General features: G+C 44.5%; 1 protein-coding gene across 1 annotated transcript in view; it reads left to right on the top strand.

Annotated features, from left to right (window-relative positions):
• The window catches only part of LOC137647260 (protein rogdi-like), a 65,228-nt gene that overhangs the window by 28,090 nt on the left and 21,894 nt on the right, over positions 1-15,244 (top strand). The window contains exon 5 of the mRNA XM_068380652.1: positions 10,798-10,918. Coding sequence (XP_068236753.1) covers positions 10,798-10,918 — 121 coding nt within the window. The remainder of the gene's footprint in view (positions 1-10,797; positions 10,919-15,244) is intronic.

Raw genomic sequence — 15,244 nt, 5'->3', positions numbered from 1 at the left:
GAGGTACAACAACAGTCTAAGTTGTTTTGTTTTGACGCGGTGCGTCAACCTCCGCAACCCAGTGTGGTTACCTCTACTCGCCCACATCAGACTAGACAGTCTGGAGTAGACGCTTTGCGTCCCCGCGCTGCTATGGTTGTTGCCAGTTCACAGACTGGGCAACAGTTCCATGACGTTGCGTCCGGTTCAGTCACGCGTGCACCCGTGCTGCCGGACTCAGCTGACCAGCCGATTCCTACTCCTTTGCCGCTTCCTCCTCAATTTTCAGTAATGGACTCTCTGATGATGACGACGCTGCACACATTGACGACCCACATACGGACATCGACGAACCCAAGACCACGCAACCCTCTTTGGACTTTAGAAAAGTTCTTGCTCTGTTCAAAGAGATGTATCCTGATCAGTTTGTGTCTGCGGCTCCACGCTCTCCTCCATCAGAGTTTGCTTTAGGCACGCAGTCATCCGCGCCTGCCTTTATGAAACTCGTCCTCGCCCGCTCGTCCAAGAGAGCTTTACGAGTTTTAGGAGATTGGATGCAGTCCAAAAAGTACCTAGGGAAGACAGCATTTACGTTTCCCCCTGCGAGACTCTCTTCCAGATCGAGCGTCTGGTATGCCACGGGAGAAGTTCTCGGCTTGGGAGTTCCTGCCTCTGCCCAGGGCGACTTCTCAAGTCTAGTAGACTCTCCCCGCAGGCTAGCCATGAGACGCTCTAAGATATGTTGGTCTCCTTCAGACTTAGACCATCTGTTGAAAGGAGTGTTTAGAGCCTTCGAGGTCTTTAACTTTTTGGACTGATGTCTGGGAGCTTTGAGCAGGAAGATCTCCCCTTCTGACAAGGAAGCTTCCTTGTTCATTATGTCCTGCATGGACAAGGCCATACGTGACGGATCCAGTGAGCTTGCGGCTTCGTTCGTATCCGGGGTCCTCAAGAAACGGGAAAACCTTTGCTCTTTCCTGTCAGCTGGAGTAACACCGTGTCAGAGATCGGAACTTCTTTTTGCTCCTCTCTCAAAGTGCCTTTTCCCAGAGGACTTGATAAAGGAGATTGCTGCCTCCTTGATTCAGAAAGACACCCATGACCTGGTTGCGTCCTCTGCCCGCAAAGCCACCCCTTTGCCTACCTTGTCTAGACCCAGGATGGACACTCCAGCGTCCAGATTCATTCCGCCCTTTCGTGGCAGAGCCTCCAGCAGAGGAGGTGCTCGTGCCGAAGGGAGACGTGGGAAGAAGAAAGGTACCAAGTCCTTTAAAGGCAGAGTCTGACTGCCACCTTCTTCAGACAGCAGTGGGAGCCAGACTCAAGAACTTCTGGCAGACCTGGGAGAAAAGGGGCGCAGATGCACAATCTGTGAAGTTGCTCAGAGAAGGGTACAAGATCCCGTTTGTACGCAAACCCCCTCTAGCAACGTCTCCCATCGATCTCTCTCCCAGGTACAGAGAGGAAGACAAGAGACTAGCAGGAGGTGTCTCTCTTTCTAGAAAGGGGAGCGGTAGTCAAAGTCCGGGACCATCAATCCCCGGGCTTCTACAACCGTCTCTTCTTAGTGGTAAAGAAGACAGGAGGGTGGAGGCCGGTGCTAGACGTCAGTGCGCTGAATGTCTTTGTCACAAAGCAGACGTTCACCATGGAGACCTCAAAGTCCGTTCTAGCAGCGGTCAGGAAGGAAGACTGGATGGTCTCTTTAGACCTAAGGGACGCATACTTTCACGTCCCCATCCACCCAGAATCCCAACCTTTTCTGAGATTCGTTTACGAAAAGGTTGTCTACCAATTTCAAGCCCTGTGCTTTGGCCTAAGCACAGCTCCTCTTGTGTTTACGAGGCTGATGAGGAATATTGCCAAATTCCTGCATTTAGCGGATATCAGAGCCTCCCTCTATTTGGACGACTGGCTTCTAAGAGCTTCTTCCAGTCGTCGCTGTCTGGAGAATCTAAAGTGGACTCTAGATCTGATCAAGGAATTGGGTCTCCTGGTCAATATGGAAAAGTCCCAACTGGTCCCATCCCAAACTATAGTGTATTTAGGGATGGAGATTCACAGTCAAGCTTTTCGGGCTTTTCCGTCGGCCCCCAGAACAAGTCAAGCCCAGGTATGCATCCAGAACATGCTAAAGAAGGAACGATGTTCAGTCAGACAGTGGATGAGTCTGATAGGGACGCTTTCATCCCTGGAACAGTTCGTTTCGTTAGGGAGACTACACCTCCGTCCCCTTCAATTTCACCTAGCTGTTTACTGGAAAAAGGACAAGACGCTAGAAGCGGTCTCGATCCCCATTTCCGAGAAGATGAAGTCGTCACTGACTTGGTGGAAGGACAGTATCAACCTCAGAGAGGGTCTGCCCCTGGCTGTTCAGACCCCCAACCACGTTCTCTTCTCGGACGCATCGGACACGGGCTGGGGTGCGACATTAGACGGTCGGGAATGCTCGGGAACTTGGAACTCGAATCAAAGAACGTTACATATCAACTGCAAGGAGCTACTGGCAGTTCATCTGGCCTTGAAAAGCTTCAAGTCCCTCCTTCAAGGCAAAGTGGTGGAGGTGAACTCGGACAACACCACGGCCTTGGCGTACATCTCCAAGCAAGGAGGGACCCATTCTATGACGTTGTACGAGATCGCAAGGGACCTCCTCACCTGGTCAAAAGATCTAAACCTTTCTCTAGTAACGAGGTTCATCCAAGGCAACATGAATGTCATGGCGGATTGCCTCAGTCGGAGGGGTCAAATCATTCCAACAGAATGGACCCTACACAAGGATGTGTGCAAGAGACTATGGGCCACATGGGGCCAACCTACCATAGATCTCTTCGCAACCTCGATGACCAAGAGGCTCCCAATATATTGCTCACCAATCCCGGACCCAGCAGCAGTTCATATAGATGCCTTTCTACTGGATTGGTCCCATCTAGACCTTTATGCATTCCCCCCGTTCAAGATTGTCAACAAGGTACTGCAGAAGTTCGCCTCTCACGAAGGGACAAGGTTGACGTTAGTTGCTCCCCTCTGGCCCGCGAGAGAATGGTTCACCGAGGTACTTCAATGGCTGGTGGACGTTCCCAGAACTCTTCCTCTAAGAGTGGACCTTCTACGTCAGCCACACGTAAAGAAGGTACACCCAGGCCTCCACGCTCTTCGTCTGACTGCCTTCAGACTATCGAAAGACTCTCTAGAGCTAGAGGCTTTTCGAAGGAGGCAGCCAGGGCGATTGCTAGAGCAAGGAGGACATCCACTCTTAGAGTCTACCAGTCGAAGTGGGAAGTCTTCCGAAACTGGTGCAAGTCAGTATCAGTATCCTCGACCAGTACCTCTGTAACCCAAATAGCTGACTTCCTATTATACCTGAGGAAAGAAAGATCTCTTTCAGCTCCCACTATCAAAGGTTACAGAAGCATGTTGGCAGCAGTCTTCCGTCACAGAGGCTTAGATCTTTCCAACAACAAAGATCTACAGGACCTCCTTAAGTCTTTTGAGACCACGAAGGAGCGTCGTTTGGCTACACCTGGTTGGAATTTAGACGTGGTACTAAGATTCCTTATGTCAGAAAGGTTCGAGCCACTACAATCAGCCTCCTTTAAAGATCTCACTTTAAAGACTCTTTTCCTGGTTTGCTTAGCCACAGCTAAAAGAGTCAGTGAGATTCACGCCTTCAGCAGGAACATCGGATTTTCATCTGAAACGGCTACATGTTCTTTACAGCTTGGTTTTCTAGCCAAAAACGAGCTACCTTCTCGTCCTTGGCCGAAATCGTTCGATATTCCAAGCCTTTCAAATATGGTTGGAAATGAACTAGAAAGAGTCTTATGCCCTGTTAGAGCTCTTAAGTTCTATTTAAGACGAACTAAACCTTTACGAGGACAGTCAGAAGCTTTATGGTGTTCTATTAAGAAACCTTCTTTGCCTATGTCAAAGAATGCAGTATCCTATTATATTAGACTGTTGATACGAGAAGCTCATTCCCATCTGAATGAGGAAGACCATGCTTTGCTGAAGGTAAGGACACATGAAGTTAGAGCTGTCGCAACTTCAGTGGCCTTTAAACAAAATAGATCTCTGCAGAGTATAATGGACGCAACCTATTGGAGAAGCAAGTCAGTGTTCGCGTCTTTTTATCTTAAAGATGTCCAGTCTCTTTACGAGAACTGCTACACCCTGGGACCATTCGTAGCAGCGAGTGCAGTAGTGGGTGAGGGCTCAACCACTACATTCCCCTAATTCCATAACCTTTTTTAATCTTTCTCTTGAAATGTTTTTTATTGTTGTTTTTGGGTTGTCCGGAAGGCTAAGAAGCCTTTCGCATCCTGGTTGATTTGGCGGGTGGTCAAATTCTTTTCTTGAGAAGCGCCTAGTATAGAGGTTTTGATGAGGTCCTGTAGTATGGGTTGCAACCCTTGATACTTCAGCTCCTAGGAGTCGCTCAGCATCCTAAGAGGATCGCGAGGCTCAGTAAGGAAGACGTACTTAAAAAGGCAGAGTAATTGTTCAAGTCGACATCCTTACCAGGTACTTATTTATTTTATGTTTGTTATTTTGAATAACTGCTAAAATGAAATACAAAATCCTTATCTCATAATAATGTAAACAATTAATGCTGGTCTCTACCCACCCCCCTGGGTGTGAATCAGCTTATATAATCACCGGCTAAGTTTAATATTGAAAAATGTTATTTTTATAATAAAATAAATTTTTGAATATACTTACCCGGTGATTATATATTAACGGACCCTCCCTTCCTCCCCAATAGAGACCCAGTGGACCGAGGAGAAAATTGAGTTCTGTGTTTACATTGAGTACTGAGTACCTGCACGACAGATGGCGCTGTTGAAGTACACCCCCTACCTGCATAGCGATCGCTGGCGGATTTTGAACGTAGAGTTTTTCTGTCGAGCAGCAGAGCTGCAGCTTATATAATCACCGGGTAAGTATATTCAAAAATTTATTTTATTATAAAAATAACATTTTTCATGGGGGAAATGATTGGATCCATATTCTTTTTTAGGGAAGTGATATTTGAAAGTGAAATGACAATAGTGTAGCAAAACTAGAGTATTTCTGTACAAATATGCTATACTAATTCAGGCTTGGTGCTCTAATATGCCACTGATGTACTATAATGAATTGTAGCTTGAGGGAAATGAAAAGGGTTTGATGTCAGTACATTACACTGTTGTTTTATTATTCATTGAGAAGAGCCTGAATTTCTATGAACCAAATTCTCATATACTGTATGATGAAACAAAATCTTGCATTGATAGCTTATGTTAATGGAACCATTTTTACAAACTAATAAGTTTTTAATGTCACTATGACTCCAGTCATAGTTCAAGGGACTTGTATAGTATTTATGCAATTGGTAAAAAGTTACTAGCATCTAGGCACTGGAAAATTCCTCTAGCATTATTTATGATCTAAATTAATTTCCCACCCTCAGACTGATAAAGTTGTATGAGATTTAGCTACATATGGCATCAAAACATATATGCATACTGTACTGTATTTGATGATTATTTACCAGCTTTGACTGTACTGTACACCTTAAGTACTGTATTCAATGTAAGCTACAAATCTGAAAGTGAATCAATACGTTTTACCTGTATGACTATACTGTATGCCATTGATTATGAATAAATTTACATTTGTTCTTATATGAATACAAACTGTCATCCTTTAATAGGAGTATGATTTTAAGCTGGAAAATGACTGTCAAAACTTTTTAGTAGTAGCTGGCGGGTGGAAGATAAATTCCGCCTGCCCAACAAGCCACCACTGACTTACCACTTTGGAAATTGCCGTATAGTACTTCAGTGTTTCCTCATGATTATGTTGTTATAGTTTTTTGCTTTTTCTTTTAGATTAAACAAATGTGCGGAAAAATTATTATGTTCGAAGATATTAAAGGAAGAAGAGAAGGAAATGCAGTGTGTACTGATAAACTGTAGATGTGAGAAAGCTTACGACAACAACGTGAAGCTTAGGAAGTTGGCATTCCTTAGACATCTCTGTGCTCCGTTGCAGGAAGGTGCTTTTGTTAACGCCAAGTTGTAAGGGATGGTCACCGCCTTTCTTCTTCATTCAAACATCTCTCGACCCTGGAAAGGTGCTAAGGGTATATCACGTGGAAATGCTGTCTCTTCGAATAGTCCCCCCCTTTAGGGGCTATGGCCATGAGTCTAAGCCCCGGGCAATCTGTACGCACGCAGTCCCCTATTGTCTCTTCCCCCTCTTAATATCACCCGCCATTGGCCTGCACAACCCCCTTTAAATGGTGAGCTATAATTTCCTCCTTCTCTTCTGCTTTATCTTCATTAGATTCTAGAGGAAGAACCAGTTGAAGACATCATTGAGGAAGTCCAAGAAGACTAATTGATAAAAGGGACTCCAACCAATATCTCCCTGCGTGCACATGAGGAACAGTACGGTACCAAGAATCAACTCATCCAGGGGAGGTGTATCAGTATGCAGTACAATACAGGTGCTCATACGCATGCTACCGGTACTTAGTTCAGTATAGGACCAAGCATGCAAAATTTTGGTTGGGATAAAGGGCACCACTTTTTTCCCCCTTTTCCTAGACAGTGCATGCCAAAACTATTCCACACAGGGAAGAAGTATCAGCATTGCTCCTGCTATCTGTGCTTGGTCTTGTAGCAGTGGGAGTGCATGCAAAAAACTATCCTACACCAGGAGGAAGTATTGGAACGCACAACTCTTGGTTTTGTACTAAATTCAGTGCCCTTGTCATTACCTGTGAATGCTGTTACTTCTATTCTGAAGAAGACAATTGTGGTTGAAGGATTACTGATCAGCTGGAGTTAGTGTGTCACCAATCAATCTTTCCTGGCATACATGAGGGGGCTACATACTGTGCCAGGAAGAGCAGTAGGTTCCAGATCTACGTCCGATATCACCAAAACCCTATTGCTAATAACAGAGTTGAAGGCAATGAACAAAGAATGCACTCGGAGTCATCTGAGATGGTTCTCTGGGCTCCTCAAGTTGACTCTTCCTGATGGAGAAGTGAGTGGGCAGTGGGAGCTGGAGAATGGTGAATGGTCATTGATTCTACCTGTTGAACAGGTTTGTTCCTGAAACCCCATTCCTGTGGACTTTGGATACCAATCCTTTGGTCCTACAGGAAGCTTCTGTTCTCCCTCCTCAGGTAAGTATTGCACCAGTTCAAAGCTCTGTGCTTTGGACTGTTTACCCCTCCCAGTGTTGACACTGGTCTCTACTCGAGCACACTGGAATAGGATTTCTCCATGGAGATATCTCGGTGATTGAAAGATTTTGTTTTCCTCCAGGGAGTATTTTCTTCTGGTTAAAGACAGAATTCTTTCCTTTTACCACTATCAACAGTTTATGGAAATTGGAAAAGGTTCAATCGAACACCCAACAACAGAATGCAGTTTTTGGGAATACCGATAGTCACGGCATCAGTGAGAGTCTTCCCATCTGATGATCATAGCAGCAGAATCATGGCAGCAGTGCAATCTTTCCAGCACAAACAAGAACTTCTAGGTCGAAAGTGGCAAAGTCTTTCATCGGCGTAGAAGCTAGTTCCTGATTGGGGTCTCCACCAGCAATCATTCTAGTCATATTTGAAGTATCTCTAGTTAGCAATGAGTGATCCCATTTCCATCTGGTTCCAGTGAAATAGGATTACAGAACAATGTACTCTGATGACTGAGTGAGAAAATCTCGATCAGAAAAGTTCCTCACTTCCAGAGTTTTGGTGTTCACAGAAGTATCCAAGGAGGAATGGGGTGCACATGAGGACTCAGTTTATCTCAGGAATATGGCCCATAAAAGAAACACTTACATACCAATCTGTTAGAAATGCATGCAGCATTGTCAGTATTGCAAACTTTCCAACAGTGTGTTATAGAGCACTCGTTACAGTTGATGAGCAGCAACACAACTGTTCATGGCTTACAGTCTTAGCAAGGGAGGAAGCTTTTCACAGACCTTTAACAAGTTAGAAAAGCAGCTGTACTCTTGGAAAGTCGACAACCCAGCAGAGCGGTCAGTGAGGTTCATCCAGACAGGAGGAACTTTTGAGTAGACACGCTCAGTTGTCAGGGACATAGTGTAAGGTCATGAATGATCTGTACATCCTTTGTAGCTGCCACAGAAGGACTTCTCACTTTTTATGATTCACCATCAATTGAACCACTATCTATTCAGTTGAACAAGAAACTTAGTATTCTGCTCTCCAGCCCCAAACCCATTGCCAGCGTTAGAGGACCCTTCCCACATCCCTAGAAATATCTGGATGCATTTACATGTTTTGCCAATTGCTCAATAGACGTTTGATAATGTCGAGTCTCAGGATGACCCTTATCACTCCCAAGCAGCCACATGCCAAATGGTATCTAGATCAGCTGTTTTACTCATCTTCTTTGGTTGGGGAAACTCCTTAGTCTTGTCGATGAATGGTATCACTCGGCTTTGAACCAAGTTCTTGGACTATGGTTTAGAGATTAGACCTTGCCTCTTAGTGGAAATTGTCAAGACTCATGAGAAGCTTTGTACAGTCTTAACCTCCTTGAGATCTCAAGCAGTGTAATGGAATGTCCCTTGAGTCCTCAGAACTTGCTAGAAGAGCTTCAGATAGGTCTCTGAGTTTCAAAAGTGTCTTCTACTAGTCTTAGCCTTGTGTCACATAGCGTGGGTAATTATATAATAATACATGATTGGAGGCGGTGAATTAGAAAATTGTTACATCATAAGAGGATTTATTGTCTAAGTTAATTTTCACAACAAAAATGAGCATAAATCTTCTTCAAAGCGAGTGAAATAGAACTTTAAATCTTGAGATTACATAACAGAAGAATTATAAGTTTCTCGCTGGCTTTTAAATGATTTCATTTGTCAAATACAATGGAATTAACTTTTAACTAATAAAACAATTACACACGGGGAGAGCGGACACCTGATTTATATTATAACAACTAAAAAAACTATTGGATGTCTTATGGCGTATGGACGTCCGCCATAGTTGAGGTAGGCTTACCATGGCAGGTGGGCCTAGTGAGGGTTGTCCACTCACGAGTAGGACTCGAACATAACTGGCCTTTGACTCATATAATCTGGGCGTTCTTATTTCCCCTACATTGCTGGGGGGGTTTGAGGGCTTGTCTCGCCTAAGGGTAGCAGTGGCAGGTGATGTAACCGCACCAAAGTGGTTCTCACTCTGCGTCCCCTCTCCCCGGTGTATCTTTTGACATGGAAACAGATTCAGTACATGTGTGCTTGGGTCATCACATACCCAGCAGTAATGAAACTGGCTTGAACTGCTTCCCACAAAACTCATGGACCAGAGAGACAAAGTCATAGGTCGGCACTATCCGCCCTACTTCCTGCGCATTTACTTTATTTATTTTACGTTATTTGTTCTACATGAGACACTCGGCAAAACGAGCAGGTGATCTATTGCTTTTTCAATGTAACAAGTCATTCTAAAGGATAAAAGTCTCCCTCACTTTGTTTCAAGAGCTCATGACCGGGACCCAGGACCCAGAACCCAGCCGTTCACAACTTTGAGTTCTTATTCATCTCTTCTCTATAGGAAGTGCCTTGCATGGATCAGGATAGCCTATCTTTCTAATTTTTGAGGCCACTATTATACAACACTTCCTAACATCATAGGAAGGAAAAAGAGAAGAGATCTAAAAACACTATTTCTTTCTGACTTCTTGGGACAATCAGGTGTGCCCATCTTGTAAGTGAGGAAACTGAAGTCCCATCTTTGATTCAAGCGTTTTAGAGATATTGTATCTACCCTAGCTCCCAGGAGGAATCTGTCAGTGGTGCAAGTCTTTAAGACAGGTAATGGCAGATGACCTTCGCTGCCCACTACCTAAGCGAGTATACCCACTGGTCCAGTGGTAGTCGGTCAACAGATCATGTAACAACAAACCTAACTCCATTATGGGACAAGAAACATCTTGTCCAAGATGGCCATCACGATGTAAGTCTAAAGGAGAGGTAAGATCACTGTCCCTTTTTACCTCTTCTTAACCCTTCCTTGGGGTGCAGCAGTCATTCCATGTGCTGGATTGGATGCCAGATGCAGCTAAGCTGCATGATCGAGAAATTTTTCTTAACCTTTAGGCAAGTTTTGTTTCGAAATATATCTTCCATCATCCCAGACATGAGGGAAGATGGACTAAATGTATGCAAACTCATTTCTCATATATGATCATATATTCAGAAAACATATTCTCCATACGGATATAGGTTCTTCCATGACCGTCTACCAGTTCCTTGGTTGTGACCTACCCTAAGACCTGCCACATCATGGCCAGGTCATTAAGAGGTTGACATATCCAGGGAAAGTAAGCCAACCAGTTTGGTTATGGGGACTTTCTTCCTCCTAAGGAGAAGCATATCAAAGGAGGATTTTTTGTGTTCGTATACAAACAAATAACAAATATACAAATTGGTATTTTTCATTGATATATAAACTTGATTCCTTTTTATGGCATTTGTTACAGGCTGCCAATGCCAGAGCCCGTGTCTTGCATAAGGCAAGGGAATCTAAAACAAATGAGCGAACAAACAAGGGACACTTGCCACCTCAACCACCCTGCAAGTCCTAGGTTTAAGGTCAAAGTGGGAGCTCAATGGCATGTAGGGTGGGCAGGGTTTACCCACCAACTACTACTGACACCTCGCTAAAAGTTTTAATGGTTATTTTCCATATTCACTGAAATTGTAATCCTATTAATGGTCAAGATTTGTTTAGTTAGGAAAAATACAAATTTCTTTTAATATGTGATTTTTTTTTACTTCCAGGACCAGTAGTGAAGTTTTAAATGTGTTAGGACAGTTGATCAAACTCTTACAAAAGGGCCGTAGTAGTCTCCTCATTCCAAGAAAGAAGACCATTGATGAATTAATGAGTAGCAGAAATATGGTTAGTACAGTACTATGTACTGGTTGATATTTTGATTTTGATAATTTTCAAGGGTCCTTTTTTGTTGGCTCTCAATTACTCTTTTATGTTCAGTATTATAGTTTGAACTTGTTTAAGCATTTTTGTTCGTGTACATCATGTAGAAATTGTATGATGGCTGTAGCTTCAGTAAAGATTTTTAACTTTATTCATATTATTTAAATCAAACTTACCTGGCAGTCATTATGCTTTATCCATCAAAGCTATTAGTTTACTGTGCTTACCTTTAACAACAAATTTTTTTCCCCCCCTCCCATTTCCCTCTCCCTTGTGAATGCCAGTTGACCTGATAGGTGGTGTCCCTGGGTGAACACACAACTAGCCACTCCATAGGAAGAATCGTCATATAATCTGATACGTCATAGATCTGTACATTATGCAGTACTATACAATATCTAAAAATTCTCTAAACATAACTAGAACTGGGGAGGAGGGAGGGAATTCAGTGACTACCTTTAAGTATTTAAATAATAGATTTTAAAAAAATCCATTTATTTAAATGAAACTTACCTGCTAGTCTTTATGCTGATTCCAACACATACATTGGAGGTGTGTATATGATGGAGAAAGATAAAAACCTACTAAAATACCATGCAATTTCCACAACCGAAAAGGGAGAACCTTAGAATAACTCGAATCATCACTTGAATAATAGCACTTAGTCGAGAAACTCTAGTCAAGAAGAGAATAAAGTACCTGAGTAAACCTGTTCTACTATTTCAGATTCCAGTTGCATTTGGCAACATGGAACTTGGTACTGTAAACAATATATAGAAGAATTTCAAGTCCCCTAAATATATGTTCTAAATTTATTTAAGTAAGGGGTACTTCTGGCTCCTCAAAACCAGTGTGCTTATCATTACTCTTAGTAGTACTAAAGTGTTAATGGGTATCTCATTCACTCTAGCTCCTCAAACTAATACAGAGCTAATGCATCAACTGATACCTTCCGGGTCGGTTAGCGACCAAGAGCTTGGTGTGACAGCACCACTGATTATTCAGTTGGAGGTGAAAGGTCCTATCTCTGACTGATCTTTAGCACTCTAAGGTAGACCAAGCTAGGTATTGTTTACGCTACTCCTCGTGCCATTCCTGATTGTAGCCAGCAGAGCTCATACACCAACCAGTATCTCAGGAGTTGGTTAGTGATTGTGCACTGAAGCTACTAGCTACCACTGTACCTTTGAGCCATGATGGAGTTTTGTAAATAAACGGTACTTTCGGGGTTGGTCAGCTAGGGGGGATTGGTGCAGTGGTGCTTGCTATTTGCACCATTATCAGGTGATCGGTTCTGCTGGATCAATCATCAATTCTCAGGCAAATGAGGTAAGGATATGCTGTCGTGTAAAGCTATCCTCCTCACCCCATTAAGATTTGGATGATTCTTCCCAGAAAAAGAAAGTTAAATTCCAGGAAGGCCAATTTGTGAAGTTCCATAGGACTTCAAGTGATCTCTCCTCTTTTAGAGAGAAGATTTTCCCAGCGGGGCCTGATCACATGTGGGGCAAAATGTCGGGGCCTGGGTCTAGTACAGCTGTACTGATCTAAGGGACTGCCCTGGACGGAGCTAATCACCCATGCCGTCTGTATAGCCAATCGTTCTCAGCACTGGCCAAGTGATCAAGGAATTTGGTTGTCCCCTCTTTATCATTTACCTGGATGATTGAGCACTGGTTTGGTCTCTTTTAATGTCAAGAAGCAATCTCTCCATCCTCCTGGCAAAAGGGAGGATGAGTTGATCTCCTACCAGCCATTTCTTGTTGTGTTTCTGTTTAGACATTGCCTAAACTATTTTAAAGGACTTAAGCTTGCATAACTAAAAAAAAATACATATTGCTTTAACATACAGTACTGTATGCAATGCATTATAGTTAATGTCACTTGCGATACATATAATTTTCAATATTAAACTTACCCGATAATCATGTAGCTGTCAACTCCGTTGCCCGACAGAATTCTACGGGAGGGATACGCCAGCTATCACAATACTAGAAGGGGGTGTACTCACCAGCACCACCTGTGGCCAGGTACTACAGTACTTCTTGTTGACACCTCCTCAATTTTTCCTCTGTCGTGCTTCCGGCAAGACGTTCTGGGATACGCTTATGATCTTGGAGTATTTTCACGGCTTTTGGTGAAGTATTTCTCTCAGATTTCGGCTGTCGCTTTACTGGAAAACTTCTATATTAGCTTAGATAGCTATTATTTAGTTCTGATTAATGGTTAACGATCTTTTTGCTTGATTTGGAATCCCCACTTGGCTAACTCTTTGATTCAAGATGTCTGACATTTCACAAGCCCCACCCCATAGACGATGTAGGTCTTGTAATAGGCGTATTCCGAAGGCCTCGGTAGATCCTCACACCGCTTGTTCTGACTGTAGGGAAAGACCCTGTCAGTTGGAAGATCGATGTGAGGAATGCGCCGGACTTTCGGAACTTGATTTTGTCCGATTTCTTAAGTATTCAACCAAGTTAGAGAGAGAGAGAGTTAGGAGGAGTTCTTCTCGCTCTTCACTTTTTTCCTCACCTCATGATCCCCTACCTTTTCCTCCCCTTGTAGTGGCTACCCCCGAACCTACTATTTGCCCTCAACCTGATATGTCTGTTGTTTTGCGTGCCATTCAGGCTTTAGGTGACAAAGTGGAGTCGGTGGTTAGTGATCATAAGTCTCTTATGGCCGAAGTCAAGGAACTTAAGGTCAAGAGTGCAGTGGGTGGTAATAGTGCCAGTGCTGTGACGAGTGCTAGTGTCAGTGCAGTGCCAAGTGCTAGTGTCAGTGTCAGTGTGGTGCGTGAGGGTACTTCTGTGCGTGCCAGTCGTCCTCCCAGTCCGGGACCTCTTGCAAGCTCCCAAGCCCAGGGGAGAAGCAATGTCGAAGGGCAAAAGGGTTCGGCAGGCCTTGATCGGCGCACAGAAGTATCCTCGGTGGTTGCGGGCGTGTCTTCCAGAGACCGTCACTCCCACCCGCAGACGATTGAGCCCGTCTTTTACTCGTCTGCTGAAGAATTGTCAGGGAGGAAACGTTGGACTCAGGTCTCAAGACCGCTCAAACGCAGAGTCCAGACCTCAAGAGCTCTACAACCTGGCTGCAGTCATTGGATCAGCTCTGACTCGCCGCAGTCATCAGTTGAATGCACACCTCCTAAGAGGAGTAAGGTGCTGCCGCAACAGATCTCTTCTGTTAAGGCTTTGCCTCAGCAGACCTTAGTGTCTGCCGACCCCAAGTTGACTCTACTGCAGTCCATGCAGTCACAACTTGCGGTCTTGATGCGTGAGTGTCAGGCTGAGAAGGTTACACCTCCTCCTGCGATCGCTCCGCCTAACCGCAGTCCTGTCTGCCAGGCGTACGATGTTGAGGCTCCTCAGGATACCTTACCACGTACTGAGTTGCCAGTTTCCAGCGGTGTGCAGCTACCTCCGCCTTCCTTAAGGCAACCTCAGCAATGGGAACAGGAAGCTTATACCTTACTTCCTCCGCTTCCACTTGCGGTTCCACCAGTGAGGCAACACTCTCTTGAGGTACAACAACCTCTCCCATCCATGAGGCAGACTCCTCAGCTCTCGCTGCAGCGACCTCAACCCTCCTCAAGGCGAGAGCCTCAACACCTTAGCCTTGCGCCTCAGGAACCTCAACTCGCGAGACAATTACTGCGTTCTGCGCAGCCACTACCTCAACGCTCGCAGCTCACACCTCAGGAACCTCAACTCGTTCCTCAGGAACCTGCTACTGCGCATCCACCAACCTTACAGCAAGCGCAACTCTTGAGTCAAGACACTCATGCCAGGAGTCAGCCTCCTCCACCCATGCGCCTACCTTCTGCTACTTCTTTTGACCAGCCTTTGCAGCCTGAGCCTCAGGTGTTGCCTCAACAGAGACTTGAGGATGAAACCACAAGCGTTTTTGCTCCCGCTCGTGCAGATTCTGCTGTTCAGCATACCTTACCTCTCACTTCGCTACACTCTGGTGATGAGGTTTCTGATGATGAGGCTGCACACCTGGATCCCTCATCAGACGTGGATGAATCCAAGTCTTCTCCGCCTCCTATTGACTTTCGTAAGGTCTTGGCTCTTTTCAGAGAGGTATACCCAGACCATTTTGTCTCTGCTACCCCCCGCTCTCCGCCATCTGAGTTTTCGCTGGGCATGCAGCCAGCCAAGTCAACTTATACTAAGCTCGTCTTTGCAAGGTCCTCTAAGAGAGCGTTAAGAATTTTAGGGGAGTGGTTGCAGTCTAAGCAGCAACTAGGAAAGACTTCCTTTATGTTTCCTCCGACTAAGCTCACTT

This window comes from Palaemon carinicauda, chromosome 9, assembly GCF_036898095.1.
Source record: "Palaemon carinicauda isolate YSFRI2023 chromosome 9, ASM3689809v2, whole genome shotgun sequence".
NCBI lineage: Eukaryota > Metazoa > Arthropoda > Malacostraca > Decapoda > Palaemonidae > Palaemon > Palaemon carinicauda.
The sequence above is the reverse complement of the archived record's forward strand: the minus strand, read 5'-3'. Positions and strand labels throughout refer to the sequence as shown.